The 16,425-nt window shown below is 39.8% G+C and overlaps 1 protein-coding gene across 2 annotated transcripts in view; it reads right to left on the bottom strand.

The window, feature by feature from the left end:
• ntrk3b (neurotrophic tyrosine kinase, receptor, type 3b) overlaps positions 1 to 16,425 on the bottom strand; it is a 163,584-nt gene that overhangs the window by 125,349 nt on the left and 21,810 nt on the right. For both annotated transcript variants that reach the window (XM_041035594.1, XM_041035603.1), the window contains exons 2-3: positions 7,855 to 7,929; positions 4,499 to 4,570 (exon numbers count right to left, since the gene is read on the bottom strand). In XM_041035594.1, the coding sequence (XP_040891528.1) occupies positions 4,499 to 4,570; positions 7,855 to 7,929 (147 nt within the window). The remainder of the gene's footprint in view (positions 1 to 4,498; positions 4,571 to 7,854; positions 7,930 to 16,425) is intronic.

Raw genomic sequence — 16,425 nt, 5'->3', positions numbered from 1 at the left:
TATAACAGTAATAACAGTAGTATTTATTTAAGTGACTAAAAGCCATCTCTTAATGCCTATTTCATCACCTTTTATCGCCTCAATGGTTATACAATCGCATTAGCAGCATGTTTTGTTTTTTCTATCGTGTCAGTAAAGCTTTTTGAATAGAACTGCACTAAAATCAGGTGAAGACAGAGGGGAAACACAACTGATACTTTTCATCAAAAATGCTAAACAGCCACATCAGTGAGATTTTACATCCACTCAGTTACACTAAAATGAGTCACTTATGCCTGTCTAAAGCCTTCATCTGGCCCAAACCACAGGAGTAGTGATATTATAAGGCCACAACCAGTGTATCCAGTACAAACTATTACTGGCAGTTAGATCAGCTGCACAGCTTACAATGCCTGTAATGTTGAAGTCTTAATAAAATCATTCCTTGCATTGCAGATGTTATCTTCTGTCCACATACATACATTTCTTTATTTGTTCTAGCAACACTATAAACTAAAGCACATATTGCATTACAAAACATCCAATGTCCTTCCACACACGTGCAAATAAAACTGAGCAAAAATTGGTGGCACACATTCAGGGTTGTACAAAGAGCTGAGGTTGGACAAGCATGAAATACAACATGGAGTACAGACAGGACAAGACTGTCTACCAGTTTTTATATCACAGTAGCCATTGATGTAACTGTGGACTTACTGACACTGAGCGTGGTCATTTTCTGCCACGACAGTGCAAATTATTACTGATTGTTCCTTTAATGTCCCCTTATGGTACTTAAGAGGTTCAAGACTGTTTCATCAGTTTCTCCAGCTGCAGCAACTGGTGAGATGGGATTTGCAGCTGAGCCTCTGGTGCCACTGAGACAAACACGGTAATATGTTTACTTGATGAGTGGTCTTTTCTGAGGCAGATATCCCACAGAGGTATTCTTAAATTGCTCGACTAGAAAAAGTTTCCACATAAATTTTAATAAGATATCTTAGTTGCAAACTAATTTACATTTAAAGGTTAAGTTAGCATACAAATTTCCCTGACCCTATAGAATCTAAGCAAAAAGACAGTTTTCTAATGTTTGAACAACTGCAATAACATGAACTACATAACAGCATTGTACAGTGGTGAAGATGAGGCAGTGAGATCATTCATGACGCCAAAAAGCAATTCAATGCAAGGCTCTCCAAAACAGCCTCTTTTCCATGTATGAGGTGAGAGTGGAACAGCAGAGACGATCGGGGACAAGAGGATTTTATGATTTTAGCATGTAGATGGAAACCACAAGGCTGTGGTAAGAGTAGATAATATACAGATGAACAGTTATTTTCCTCACAAACCCAGAGTTCCTGCTCATTGCTACCATCTATCGTCATACTGGCATCATGTTTAGCTTACTGTCTGCGTGCAGTGACCTCTGACTCTGACCAAGGCTGCTGTGCTGTAAGCTGGGTAGTGTGGTTCGGTTCACTTCACTGTAACAGTAATTGAAAATCACTCCGCCTCAGCTAATTGTTTAAAATGTCAATACTATGACAGTTTGTTGATTTGCTGTTTGCAAGAATATTCTTTCATAGTGCTGTCCATATGTGTGTGTCATGAGTGTATGTTACACAGATTTGATGCTGCAGACTTAATCAGAGTCTGGAGCTGTGAATTGCCTTGCAAAATCTATGTTTACCTTTATGTAAATCAGCTGAAACTTTCATCTGTGTGGTCTTAGCAGAAAATTAGAAGCTCTGTGTCTTGCTCAAGGATCAGCAGGATCTGCTACAGGGTTATTGAACTTATTGGCTTCTGCATGGATTAAATCTCTGCATCTCCTGTATGTATCAGAGTAAAGCACTCTCTCAGGGTATACTCCATAATGTACTCTCATAATGACAGCACCGATACTTTGGTGGGAGCTGCTGGGAAAATCAACATGGCTACAAAAAGATATCAATATGGCCCAGGTCATTTATAATAAACTAGACAGATGCTTTGCTTGATGTCTGGACAGTATTGTTGTTGTATTAGTTAGCTAGTTAGTCCTTGCATTTTTATGTATGATAAGTATTTTTAACCTAGCCCCTGTGAGCTGCTTAGCTTACTGGGAAAAACATGATCTTAGTTTTATGCTTTATTTCACATATTTTCTGTTTCAGTTTTACTGTTACAACAAAAAAGCCTTATAGTATGAGCACTAACTGATGTTTCTGGCATAAGTAACACTGTCTCAGACAGTACATTTGGCTGGGGTCGCTGGAGTAAACGTCCCCAAATCCAGTAGAGCAGAACACAGCTGCTAATGGTAGCCTCTGGTCTGACAGTGTTCAGGACAAGCTCCCACACAGTGGGCAAGTGGAAGTGCTAGTCATGACCAAGTTTTTTTTTTTTTTTTTTTTACATAATTGAACCTCACAAAAACAATGTAGTATGAAATGCTGCTGGCCGTGGAAGTAAGGCTCAGTTTCGACTGTAGGTAGTAAGCTAGTAAGCCAGACATGCTACCTGTCGCAGCTTACATTAGAGGAGATAAACACACTGTGTAATCAGTTCCCTCCTGCACTTTTGCTCCTGTATTTGGAAAGGACAGAAATTAAAAGTTAATCAGCATCCAAACTCTATGTACAGAGTATGACTTTTACTACAGCCCCAAGCACACTATTTCAACATGCTGAGAAATCTGAAGCCTGACAGGCCTGTTGTGCACAGATACGGCGGCTAACCTGTGACTGGACAATCTTTAAACAGAAGGAGGCGTTCAGCCAGCGGTCTGTGGAGTCAAGGTATGTAACACAACACTGTGATACAAACAAAACCCATGCCTGATATTGCACTTAAAACAGAGTAGAAGAATATAATTGAAAAATAAAAAGGCATAACTGGGATTGGTGTTAATTGCCGTCATCAGGTTTATGGCACTTGGGATCGGTGATATATTTATTGTGTGATTTGGCCTGTGTGGGTCTGAATATGTGATGACGACAGTAGCCTCAATTCTCCTCACAAAAGAGCGTCTGATGGGCCGAGCACTGAGCAGACCTGTCTGACACAGACATCAATGAGGTCGGCCTTCTGGGGCTAAGCTTAGGCATAATAATTAATCTTCTTTGACATCATCATCCTCAGGTCCCCTAGCAACCGTCCACCTGCATTAACGTGACCACAACAGAGGCCCGTCGTGGAATGTCTGGGGTGGGGCTCTCACTGGCTGCATCCACTGAAACTCACTTGATGTAGCTTTTGTAGCCTGAATCTAATGAAAGTGACAGTATATTTATATAGTATGGAATCTTTAAAGCGAGAGAAAGCATCAATTAACATTTTCATAGCAAGATTTAATTTTCGTTTTAGCTGAAATTTTTTTTCATTATAATAATCACCACCCGGGGGTTTGAATTTCACCCTCTAATTAAAGCCACAGGTGAAGACAAAAGAAAAAAGGGCATCCTAACCCACTCATCTGATCTTTTCTTATATCTTCTACACGTATTGTGTCTTTCAAAGTCCCACACTACTGCACAGCAATTATGTTTAGTAAGAGGGAGGGAGGATGAGGTGAGAGGGTTACAATCATTTATTTGTTTTCAGTCTTGTGATAGCAAATCCATTTTCTGGAGAGAAAATTAAAGTGAAGACAGGATTTAAATAACTTTCATTAAATGTTGATGAGCTTGATTACCTCTACCAATCACCTAACCGGATATCAACTTTTTCTTTTTTTTTTTTTCTTAAATGACGTCTGCATGCGTGCACACCAGAATATGTGCACTCAGGGACACACACAAATACTCAGATGTCAAAAGTCAGCTTGTAACAACATAAAATTGACAATCTGAGCAATCTTTTCTGTCTCGATAAGAGGTGAGATTCTGAAGTTCTCAGATAACAAATACTGCATGTTAGTGTAACATTCACATTATGAACCAATATTTACTCTCTCCCCCCCCCCCCCCCCCCCCCCCCCCCCCCCCACACACCGCAGTCATCCACAGGAGAAAAGAGAGACAAACCGCCTCTCATTCGACAACTGGAAATTGCAAATGGCAGCGTGTTCAGGTAAGAGACTGTGACTGAGTTCCTCATCATGTTTACGTCTGGAAAATTGGGGAATAACAGGCTGTCATACGGTGACACATCAGCCTTTGTTAAAGAAATTACTTTGCTCTGCGCCCAGCTCTCTGATGCTCAGCCTCCTGGACAAATTGTCCATTTGGCGAGTGCAGACTAAATGGAACTGCGTCTCCTGTATGTTGCTTTACCTAAGCACAAAGAACCGGGGCAGATAGGAATCCAATTATCCAAGGCAAATAATGGATGTCTCATTTAAGATGTGCAGCTGTTGCGACAGTAATGGCACCGCCACAATCTTCCCGAAGTCAGTCTCTATCAACTGCATCATCTTCTGCTCAACACTAACTTATCTTTAGCCACATACTACAAGCTGTCAGGCATTACAGATCATAATACATCTTTTGAAGGCACAGGAAACATGGTTGTCAAAGACAGAATATTTACTCACATGTAGCGTAGGTGTGGGTTCTGAGCGAACGCTCGAGCCTGGATCACCCTCAGGTTGCAATTCATGATAGTTCTGAAATGAAGAATGATAAAATACAGATGAAACAGTGAAGAAATCACCAATACAAAGACATTTCTTTTCTTTCTAGCGTGGGCACATACAAATCCATGTACAGAATATCACAGTGAAATGATCATGTAACTGCATCAAGGCCATGTTGAATTTTTTTCTCTGTCACTTCCTTTTTCTTTGGTGCATTTCATTGTGCCTGTGCCTCTCTGCTCCTTTTGTGTTTTTATTTTTTGTCTTTTCCTGTTTGAAAACGTTTTGCCATTTGAGCTAGACTGCAAATATACAAAATGGTGCTCTCACTGTAAGGAAACAATAATGCAGTACCTGTCCATTTCAAGATCTTTTTGTCTTCTCTACAGCAATCCACTGTAACAAATCGCAATTATCTGTCCACTCTGCAGAGCTGACACAGAAATGGAAGTTCACTTTGAACCTCCATGTGATGAAGGAATCGTGAACTTGCATGTCTTTACTGCAAAGCAAGTGAAACCTCTGATTGGAGCATGCATTCTAACCCTTTCACATTGTGTTAACTTGTATGGAGTGAAATAACTATGAAATTAAACTAATCCTCTTTTTTCTGGGGACCCCATGGAATCCTCTCAAGGAGTCCTGGAATTCCCAGCACCCCAGTTTGGGACCCACTGTTCTGGGCTACAATGGTAATGACTTCTAATCTTGTAATCACAGATGTCTCTCTCCAAAGAAGTCATTGACATCATCAGTGAGCGCCTCATAACGCAGTGTGCTGATTATACCCAGCTGTTGGTGCCAATTACCTTCCAGAAGTCTGATCACGCTTCTGTGGTGTCTGACTGTGATGTGGTGTTTCATCACCTAAAAGTTCCCAAACTGGGGTTCTGGGACCTCTGAGGGTCCTTGAGAGGAGTCATTTTTGGGGGGTGGTCCTTGGGAACCTTCCAATGGCTTTCCCAGAAAAATTAATAACAATAATTTTACGATTATTTCACTCCCAGGAAATTAGCACAGCATACAAGGATGACTGTTGAGCTTTGGTTATGATCCTCCCAGCAGTAATGACAACAGTAACAGCAATTACATTGAACACAATCATCCCTGTAAACAGCAGGCATTTGTATTTTTTGCTACATTTAATGTGAGGTCTTAAACAAATTTGGAGGTCAAACCAAAACATTTGGCTAATTGAGTAAGAACAACACAGGACTTTTTTTTTTCCTTTCACAGGTCTTTGTGTAATTTGCTTTTCTTTACAAGGAACAAATTGAAAGGCCCCAGCATTTCAGCAAAATGTTTTTTACTTGAAGGGTGCTTTTCATAGCCACATAAAAAAAAAAACATTTAAAATCTACTTAAACATGCCAAAACTGTGGTAGATACCAACTGGCAGTTATATAAAATGAAGGTACAATTTTAGCACATATATTGGCACAATGATGCTCCAAAATAACAGGCATATGTCTGGTTATATTCTCAATGTCAACAAATCCCATTAAAAGACCAAAACTGGCAATGAACTGATCCTACTAACAAGTATTTCCTGAGTAGCCAAAGCTACTGCTGCTACTGCTGTCCAGCATTAAAAAGACATCAGTGGGTGACACGTTCCTGCATTACCATGAACACACATACCATAGTTTATTTCGATTTAATCCCACATACAGCGTCCTGCTTCTATAAAAGCTCACCAGTGCACTAAATGTGTATTAATCCGCAGCTGAAAACAGTCCCCAGTGAATGTGCTATTTAGTCTTGTTTGAGTAATGTTTGCCAAGAACGACAGCTCCCAGCTGTTTAAGGAAATTATTTACCTCTTTTTAAAAATTAAAGTATAAATATGTGGCTTACTTTTAAAAATGTATGCACCAATGGTTTTGGTCTCTTCATGGGAATTGTTGACAAGAGGAAAAGTCAACAATATCACCAGCCTTACTTTTTGATGTAACTGAATTCAGTAAATTGCATAAACTACTGCATTTGCTACAACATATTAGTTTCAGTTATGTTGCTATGGACAGCTAAAGCCACATAAGGCTCTAGTATGTTTTATGATATTTAATTAATAATAAGGAAACTCAAAAATATGAGCAACAGCAATAATTTTACACTTGTAGAAAGGTGAGGATAATCTATTGAGGTCCTTGTAGAATTTAACAATAAACAGGTCAGGGATGCTGTCAGATTAGTTGTTCTGGAAACGTACATTTATGTAACATATTTATTAAGTCATTTTATTTTTTCAGATGAGATATTGTATCTTTTTTTCCCATTTTATTTGAATCCAGAGGAAAATGAGGTAAACTGTAAAACTAGGTTATATAAGGTCGACATAACCTGGAGCAACTTTTTCTCACTCATCCCTCCATACTGCTAACAGCCCCACAAGACAGCATCATGCAAGGTAACACAGCCTTTCCTGGAAAGGCCCAACTTTAGGTGGGGAGGAGCTGGCGTCCCCAGACAAGGCAGGAGGAGAGAGGCGGTGGTAATGAGAAAAATGCTAATTTAGTGGTGGAGACATTGTACTTGGCTTCCCTGATGAGGGATCAAGGGGATCAGGGGAGAGGCCAGCTCTGGCTTTGGAGGGCAAAGGAGAATACAGTTCTCTGCAAAGAGAGAGAAAAAGCGAAGAGGAGGAGGTCGGAGTCAGCTGCTGAGGGAGGAGTGGCAGGGGCGAGAGGAATGTAAAGGATGTGGCCTCATAGTGCAGGGTACCAAAGCAGGAAAGGAGCGTAACATTGGTGTAAGAAGCAAAGAGAGGAGAATATAAAAAAAAAAAAAAAAAATCACACCGCTACAGCAGGGGCCCCTAATTCAATTTTCCATGCTGCTTTTTAGCATTATTTGATCAGTGGCTAAGCAAAGCGAAGGGGATGTTCCACCGGCGTGCGACTTTCAAGAATTAAAAGCTTGTTTAAACATCAGCTTGTGTTAGGATAAGAAGCACACCCTTCACTCGCTCTCTTCTCTCTACACAACCTGACTAACACCCTGTCGTCTCCTCTGAGAATTAGCCTGGATTGAGTCACATTGACAGAGGTATCGGACATTAAATCCCGATACGTTGCTGGTGATGCTGCAGCTGCAGCCACTTGTGTTCTGAGCTACTGCTCTCATCTCTAGGAGAAAACCACTGGGCCCTCTGCAGTAGGCAGGCAGGCAATCTGATGGAAAACAGGGATTAACAGTGGTACAGGTTCCACTGCTCTTTTCCAGATCTGAAACACAGTAGGACTGAAAAACAGTGAACTGTCTGGTGACCGGTCTCCCCTTGCTCCCCAACAGATAACAGCATCAATACTCACAGTCTCTGCAGTCCAGTGTAGAGCTCCATATCGACGTCTCTCAGAGTCTGCAATCCTGTCCAGTTCTCTATGTGTCTGTGAACAGAAAGAAAGAGAATAGTAAATGAGAGGTTCCTGTTCATCCAAGAAAAAAGGAAAACAAACCAGGGGACATGACGGGAGAAAACTCTGCTTTTTTTTTTTCACTCCCAAACTGCAAAATAACTGGCTGTGTGTTGTCAAAGTTTTTGAATCCATATTCATTTAAATTGCAATTATTGGAACAGTTCTGACAGAGCACTCTCTGCTGCCCTGTGATAGATTTAATTGCCACGAGGCGGCTTCTGAAGCTTAATCTATGTGAGGGGAAGTCTGAGGGGGACAGACCAAATAAATACTGCAGATGACTTTACTTCTACTAATACTATCAGACTCCCAGGGCAAACTCTTTCTATGTGATGGGATAAAAGAAGTGAAGCTGGCTTTAAATTAGCTTTAGGAAAAAGAGCATTTGTAAATGATTTGTTTGTTATGGTTTGGAAATGAAATAGGCAACACACATAGGGCACACCGGTTTCAATTAAGCCGGGGAAATGAGGAGATGTAGCAAAGGACATGGCAAAGGCTTTATTGCTTTGTTTTGTTAAAGTAAAATATGATTAAATGCTGAAGGGAACTTCATCCTAAATGTCAAATTTCAAATCAATGCCATGAACACAACAATCAGCAAGACACACAGAGGTTTTTCTTTTTTTTTTTTTTTTTTTTAAACAGCAGGGTGACAGCTGATTAGCTGCTCACTTTAAAGGTGCCATGAAGCAAAGCTGCATTTATACCAATATGTATATATAGTGTATATGTAGGTTTATATATAGAGACACATCCACACATGCCCTTTCACATGCATGCCAGTCCTGCAGCCTAAGGCTAATAATTGAATTGCACTCAGATTTCATTGCACTCTGACAGATAACAGTTTGTGTTTTATGACAACAGCAGGGAAAAAAAGAAGTAATTGCAATTGGTTTTGGCTAAACTTGTGCTCCTGTAGCATATCTTTTGGCTCTTGTGCATCTGGTGTACAATGATGAGACAGCACCTGAGACATTTTGTTTGTTTGAGCACTGCACTCTGGGGTGCATCAACTGCTTCTGGTGGAGAGGAGGATGCAGGTCTGCCAAATGTAACCAAAACTACTGGAACCCTACTGTGCATGACTTTATTACTGGCTACTGGGTTGCCAATTTTTTATGAAGGCTGGCAGGTGGGAGCAGTTAGCGGTAAGAGAACATGAGTAGAGCTGTTTTAGAGGGGGGTGGCGGCGGTGCAGGTGGTAGAGCAGACAATAATAGCTAGGTTCGATCCCTGGCTCCTCCTGTCCACATGTCCAAGGGTCCTTGGGCAAGACACTGAACCTGAAGTTGCTCCTGATGTGCAAACCAGCACCTTGCACCTTGGCAGCTACGTCACAATTGGTGTGTGAGTGTAAATGAGAGGCAAAATTGTCCCTTTGTAAACCACTAAAGTAAATATTATCTTTATCATTTATCATCCATTTATCATTTCTGGATGTTTTAAAAATTCTGATTACATCAAGAATACCAGCTATTTTGATTTGTAAGGTGCGTTGAAGCACAAGAAGTGGAGTTTGGGACCGAATGGTTTGGGACAGCCAAACCTAAGGGCTGTGATTGGGCTTGTTTACTTTAATCCAAAGCAGATTCAACTGTTTCCTCCTCCTGCTGCTCTGCTTTCACACAACTTTACTGTTATTCTGATTCACTTTCGCTTGCATTGTCGTTTTGTCAAAAAAATGCACCTGTTTTATCACAGTTTCCAGGAAACAGTTTCCAGGCACCCAATTAACCATTGTCATTTCAAGTGCCTTGTTTCCGGAAAAAAAAAAACCATATATGAGTGTTTCCGCTAGCCAGATCACAAATCTGATTGTAACCCATCTTTGCTTTTCCCAGACCATATGCAAATCACTGTCACTCCAGTCAAGAGGGTCGTGATAATGCACCTGCAACAGCCAAAAACACCAGCAGGTCATTCAATGGTCAGAGTGATTAGGAATCAGGTAAACACTACAACAACTCGGTGCACTTTCTGAACACATAGTACTGTATGTGTTGAAATTTTCCTGTCACTCGAATGAAACAAACAAAAAAAAAACCAACAGCCTATTTAAGCGTATTTCCTCTGTCACTTAAGCCATTATACAGAGCTCGCAGATTTTACTTCAGCAAACCACTTGCTGATGTAGTTGGGAGGTGTAAAGCTTATATATGCATCTGGAAGAGACAGATGCATTTAAGCTACTCATTTTCAGCATCTTCATCTCGAACGCTAGGATGCATTACACTTAGCTTTTTGTTACTGGACAGCTGTCCAATCAATCCAAGGTGCATGAAGTAATTACATGTACAAGGGGTATTAGAGGTCTGCAGGAGAGAATGGAGAACAAGTAAGCTGAGCTATTGGGTGCATTATCAAGTGCCAGTAAACCCTGCCAGTGTTAGCAGTGTTATATACTGTAGTCTCACTGATACTGTGGACAGCCACTTATTCATATATCCAATCATATAAACATTCATACTATCAATGTGAAGGCACTAAACACTTACCACAGCATGAGAGCAAACTGCATGCTTGTGTGCACAAATGTGAAAGTGTTGCTGAAAACATGTGGCAGCTGTAACTGCTTCACACTGACAGTGTGTGTAACATTGCTGATGTTGAGATTAGTGTTGAACTGAAAGCAGCTGATTGTGAAGGCAGAGAGCTGAGTCATTAATGTGACCTGCAAGCAGACATGACGGATTCCCCTCGCAAGGCTCTGCTTGTTCACAGTACTGCTGTGTTGCCCCAGTGACAAGCAGAAAGAGCAGACTCACAGGAGATCAAGTCCACACACTGGGGTCTCACGTGCTATAAGGTTTGAGTCAGAAAAAAGCCAAAAAAGCTGGGAAAAACCCAGAAAACAGTGGCAACATGGCTGAGGTCAACAGCATGTCCATAATTGAGAGGGTCCAAATGAGTTTTTTCCCCACAATTCTGTGTTATTTATAAATGAAAACATTCAAATTTAGATTCATAGTTTTGGTGACTACACTGACTGATTTCACATTTACAGGAATAGTCTGTGATTTCTCCAACACAGCAGCTGACCCTCTGCTTTGTTTTCTGCTCTGCTTTGGACTTTGAGGTAAGTCCAATTAGTTCCCTGAAATAAACATAACACGTAGTGTTAAATTAATTGTGTCTTTTCACCAATGAATCAATGACTGTGGTTACATGGATGCAATACTCCAATCTTAATCAGATTAAAAGACAGCAGGGTGGACAGCACCAGTTTGTCATGAAACATAAAACAAGTGAGCATTTTCTTCCCAAACACTGTACAGTAGTCAGTGGTGTAAAGAAGTTTTCAGATCCTTTCTTTAAGTTAAAGTACCAATACAGCAATATAAAAATACTCCATTAGTAGCAAACTAGCAGCAAAATGTAGTTAAAGATTTTTAGACTAGGAATTCTGAAGCATCAGCAGCATGTTACTGTTGAACTCCTTTATATACAGTTTTATAAACAGGGACCAGATAAATCTCAGGGGTTGTATGATAATAAATGGGAGAGGAAATAAGAAAAAAACGAAGTGCTGATTCACAAATCTGTTTTTAGTTTTGGGATTTTTTCTTTAAACTTTGATTTTTGGTGAGATATTGCATGTTTGAAAGATTTTCTGAAATAAAATCATGAGTTTAGAGGAAACAAAAAAAAATCACGGTTTGGTGGAGCTGTAGAAAGACCATATGAAATGTAGAGGAGTGGAAGTATAACGTAACATAAGATGGAAATACTCAAGTAAAGTCCTTCTAGAGGTACTTGTACTTAACTGCAGTGCAGTACTTAATTAAATGTTAAATTAAACTTACTTTCCACCACTGACAGTAGTAATAGTTACCTGAAACTCTAGCCATCGCTTTGTATCCTAAGCTAATGCTTACTTATTTATGTGTGTAGATATCTACTCGCCGGAAGAAATACTCGTATGTCCGGCGACCGGTCCTGCTTTCTCCGCTTTATTTCATCCATTTCTTTACCTCCACCGACTAACCGAAGTCATCACAGCTCAAAACGAAATGCTAAATTAGACAACCGCATTGTGAGTGCTACCTAACTATGGGCGCAACCAACTGTACAGTTGGTGGTGGGGGCGGTCACAAAGGTTTTCATTAACAAAAAGAAAGCAAATTGAAAATGAAGAGGAAAAAAAGGGGGCAGATCCGTTAAGAAAACAAAATATTTAACATATTTTCTACTGTATATTGTAGGGAAGATTCATATTTTCTCAGTACTGGCAGGAGACAAGACCATCCAAAGAATGCGTGGTTACGCCCAAGAGTTTGGGTGATGAGGTGCTGCAAAAGTAAAAGTCCCAGTAAGGTACCTAATATACCTACTAGCTCATATTATCACACTTAATATGTGATAATGCTAACGATGAAATTGTACTAGAGGATACATTATAGTTTAAATAACTAAATTACCAACTGAAAATTCTCTAATTCTATTTTGAAAATTGAACTCTTATTTTGAGAATGTTTTTATTAGTCTCTATCTTTAACAATATATTTAAAAAAAAACGTTTCTATTGTGAACTTCTAAGTTGTTCATTTACACTGTATTAATTAAACAAGATTTGTTGTGTGATTTAACGCATATCTAATTAATTAAAGTGTCCCTTTCAGGAAGATGACTGAAACTGTTCTAATTGAAAGTGACACATATTAAATAAGGCTGAAGTCAGATGAAGGGTGAAAAATAATGATGAAAGACTCTTTGAATCAAGATGTACGGCAGATTGCAAAATGTTAGGGAAATGGATGGCAGCATAATTATGTAAATGTTATTAAACGTAAGAATCAGTTCACCTATTTGCCATCATTCTAAAAAAGGGTTAATATGCTGAACTGAACCTTCCTTGTATCTGCAAGATCTTAACAGTTGTTTTTATTCCTTCAATAAACAGACGAAGTTTGACAGTTTTATACTGTTTCTATCTCCATTGGCAAAGTTTTTACAGGAATTTGGCATCTACAGTGATTAAATACACAAGGCAATATGACCGGCTCACATCAATGGAACAAAATTTCAGCAATATTTATGCTTTATGCTCTGTGATATAATTTCGTACCATCCCCATTTTCATCAAGCTGCTGTCAGCAAACAGCGCACAGGAAGCAGGCAACACCTCCCTGCAGACCTGAGCACGTTGTCTGCTCAGAACCTCTGATTGTCCGCGGCACATTGAATATGCATGTGGATTAGACTGCTGTGAAAAGATGGATATGAATAACAAAGATGCTATGATAATACAGGAGCATTCAATCTCTGTCCTGTTATTCCCAGATCCTTGGAGGATGCACAAATAAAATGGTACAAAAATAAAATCAACATAATTTGAAAAGTAATGGAGATGCTCACATTTTACATTTCAGGAATTCAAGTAGACACTCTCATCCAGACTTACAATGAGGAGACAGTGCAATAATTTAAATTGCTGCTTTGTCAAAATGAATATTACACAGAAGAAAGGAGATTTGAGAAAAAGAAGAAAAAGGGGATATGAGTTTTTTTTTCTTGACAGCATGATTAGAATAAAAGACTGTCTCCCTTATTCTTGTATCTTCTCTCTTATCTGTCTTTAAATTATTTGTTCTCTTTACAGTATTTTATGACAATCCTGTCCAGAGCGCTCTCTAAATAAATTTGTTATGATGTTATTAATAACTAGTACCTACAAGGGAAATGAGCAAGAAACTATCAGAACAAATTGTACAGGCAGATCTACCAGCTTGCTCTCTAACACACAAGCCCATGAAATTACAGCCACCTCCCATCTGCTTTGGAAAATGACCGCCAACAAAGTACAATCTAAACTGGGTGGCAGGGTGGTTCGCTGCTTGAGGAGAACACCCTGGAACCAAACAGTAACAGATTCGATCCCAGTAACAGCCATCTGTTGTGTTGAGCTGGCCCTGGGCTATGCACTGAACCCCTACCTGCTACTGTATCTTGTTCTGAGCTCTTGTGAATATGAGCGCCAGAAGAAAAAGAAAATTGTGTTTCATTTTTTAATAGTTAAATATGAAAAATAACAGTACAGTGGCCCAATTTGAAAACAGAGAAGGATGCTAGTTCGAATATCAAACTGGATAACTGGATTAAAAGCCAACCAGAAGTTCTCTGCTCTCCTTTTGTAACTGCTAATGATGTGTGGAAGTTTATTAATTAATGACAAAGCTACTGATCAAACACAAAACAAATCTGAGCAGTAATCAATGTGCAACTCAGGGTTTGAGACGGAGAGGCGGAGAGAGATTTGTTGGTTCACAACAAGTTTTGAAAGCAAGCTGTTACAAAAATAAATAAATATCTGAGCCATGAAAAGAATTATATTGGAGGTCTAGATTTCCTGATATGATTTTGATGCTACACTATCACTAAAGCGTGTCCTCGGCTGAAATGTGTGGTAATATAAGAACAAGACACATGAGGCTCCCAGTAGCACAAGCACCAAATATCTTCTGTTTCTTGGTAATCTCCTCTGATTCTGCCCATTGTTTCCAATACTGCTGTCTGTCTGTGATTTACGACTTTGTTGGGATGATCTACAACACTCGCGCCACTGCCTTAATGGGAAAATGTTTAATAAAATAGAATGTCTCTGGTGTGTTCCTGGGATATTGATCTACATTCTGCCTCCCTCTCTGTTTTCATAGAGGGAGAGCAGCAGTCTTCTACAGCCCAAACACTTCAGAGTGGGGAAGCAGTGGTGAAGTAGCACTCCTCTAGATTAAAGCACACGCCTAACATCAATCAGATAACCCCTTTTTTTCCACGTGCTTGTGTATGTGTGCGTGTTTTTATGCTTGACTCATAAGTGTTTGCAAGCTGCATTGTAAAGATGAGGCCGGGGGACGCATGGAAATGACACCAAGGAAGTAGTGGTGATGAAAAACAGAGGAAAAGAAGCTATTTCGCTCAACATTTACTGCAGCTGGTAGGCTGGAACAAGTCATCCTCCAAACCAATCATGGGGGACATTTGGCATTCAAAGCTTGTAAATGGGAATCAAGTATTACGGTCTCTCCGGTTTCGTTCACTGAAACAAACCCACGCCTGTTACCTCTATGCAAATGCAATCACACGCATAGGCAGACAGATGTACCGGCTTCCTTCCTAATGTATGAGCCTATGAAATTATATCAGCCTTCCATCTGTTGGTCAGAATTTGATTTATAAAATGGCGTCCAACATCAGCCAACTGCGGTGTGCGGTGTACTTTTTTTTCACCTTTATTTCTCCAGAGACGGTTGTTCGATCTCCACCCTGCTTCGTGTCCAACACAGAAGCTCTTCAGGAGGAGCTGGGTGTGGAGTGCCTTGCAGGTGCAGTCTAACAGCAGGTGCTGTGCATAGCAAGGTTGGAATGAAGAAAGGAGTCTATAACCCTCCTCCCTGTCCTATTTCATCCCTGATCACAAGACATTAAATCAGCATGTATGCTCAGTGAGTCTTCCTTAGATAAATAAAGGTTAAATTTTTAAAAAATGATTCAGTGTTCATATTGGCAGATAGAAACATCACGGAAAAAAATGTGCTCACGGCTCTTCTCCACCACACTTTTAGTGGAAAAATATGAAAACCGGGCAAATTGTGACAATTTGTCTCAATTTCATTTACAGCAGAGACTGTGAGCTGGAGAATATGATATCGATATAAAAGTGACAGGCAAAATTGACCAAATTACAGCTGTATTAAAAATGATTGGCCCTGCATAGAAACGATGGATTCAGCACTAAGGATAAAGCCCAATTTTTCCAGCAACTGCAACTGAAAATCCATAGGGACAGACAAATGGAGGGAGAGAGAGTAGCCTAACAAAGGGACTTCAGTTCAATACAAAGCAAAATGAAAAAATAGCACAAATGAAATTTCAGTTGATTTCTTTAGTTATCAGTGGTTTCCCTGGGACTGATCCCCTAGGGGAGAGACGGCCAGAATTATGGACCGATCAGCCAAACAGTTGCTTCTACTAAGTGCTGGTCTCTGTGGACCCGGCCATTATTTAGGTTACAACACTATGCAGTCCCTTTTAAAGAGCCCTACAAAGACTGTGTGGGTAGATACTGTAAATTGGTCATAGAATGTAGTAAATGATATCTACAAGTGCCTTTAAAACCTTAACTGTACACCTGTCAATTACAGTCACACCGAGAACTAATTCTTTAGCAAGAGAGTACCATGGCTTTTAATTTCTCACATCTATTAATATCATTCTGCACTTATTGTCCATAATCTGCAGCAATCTAAAAATCAAACCTCGACACTTCAGTGCTGTTCTCCTTTCTTTTTTATAATCTTGAAATCAGTATAAAAGATTTACATTCTATTCCTGATGCTCATAATGTTCTTAGAGCATAGTACAGTACAGTAGTTGTAATAGTACAACTCAAGTTGTTAAGCCATGAGAAACGCACTCACACACAAAAGGCCTCACAATGTTTAACCATTCATTGTGGTAAGA

Source organism: Toxotes jaculatrix, chromosome 1 (genome assembly GCF_017976425.1).
Source record: "Toxotes jaculatrix isolate fToxJac2 chromosome 1, fToxJac2.pri, whole genome shotgun sequence".
Taxonomy (NCBI): Eukaryota; Metazoa; Chordata; class Actinopteri; family Toxotidae; genus Toxotes; species Toxotes jaculatrix.
This window is presented reverse-complemented; position numbering and strand designations above follow the sequence as displayed.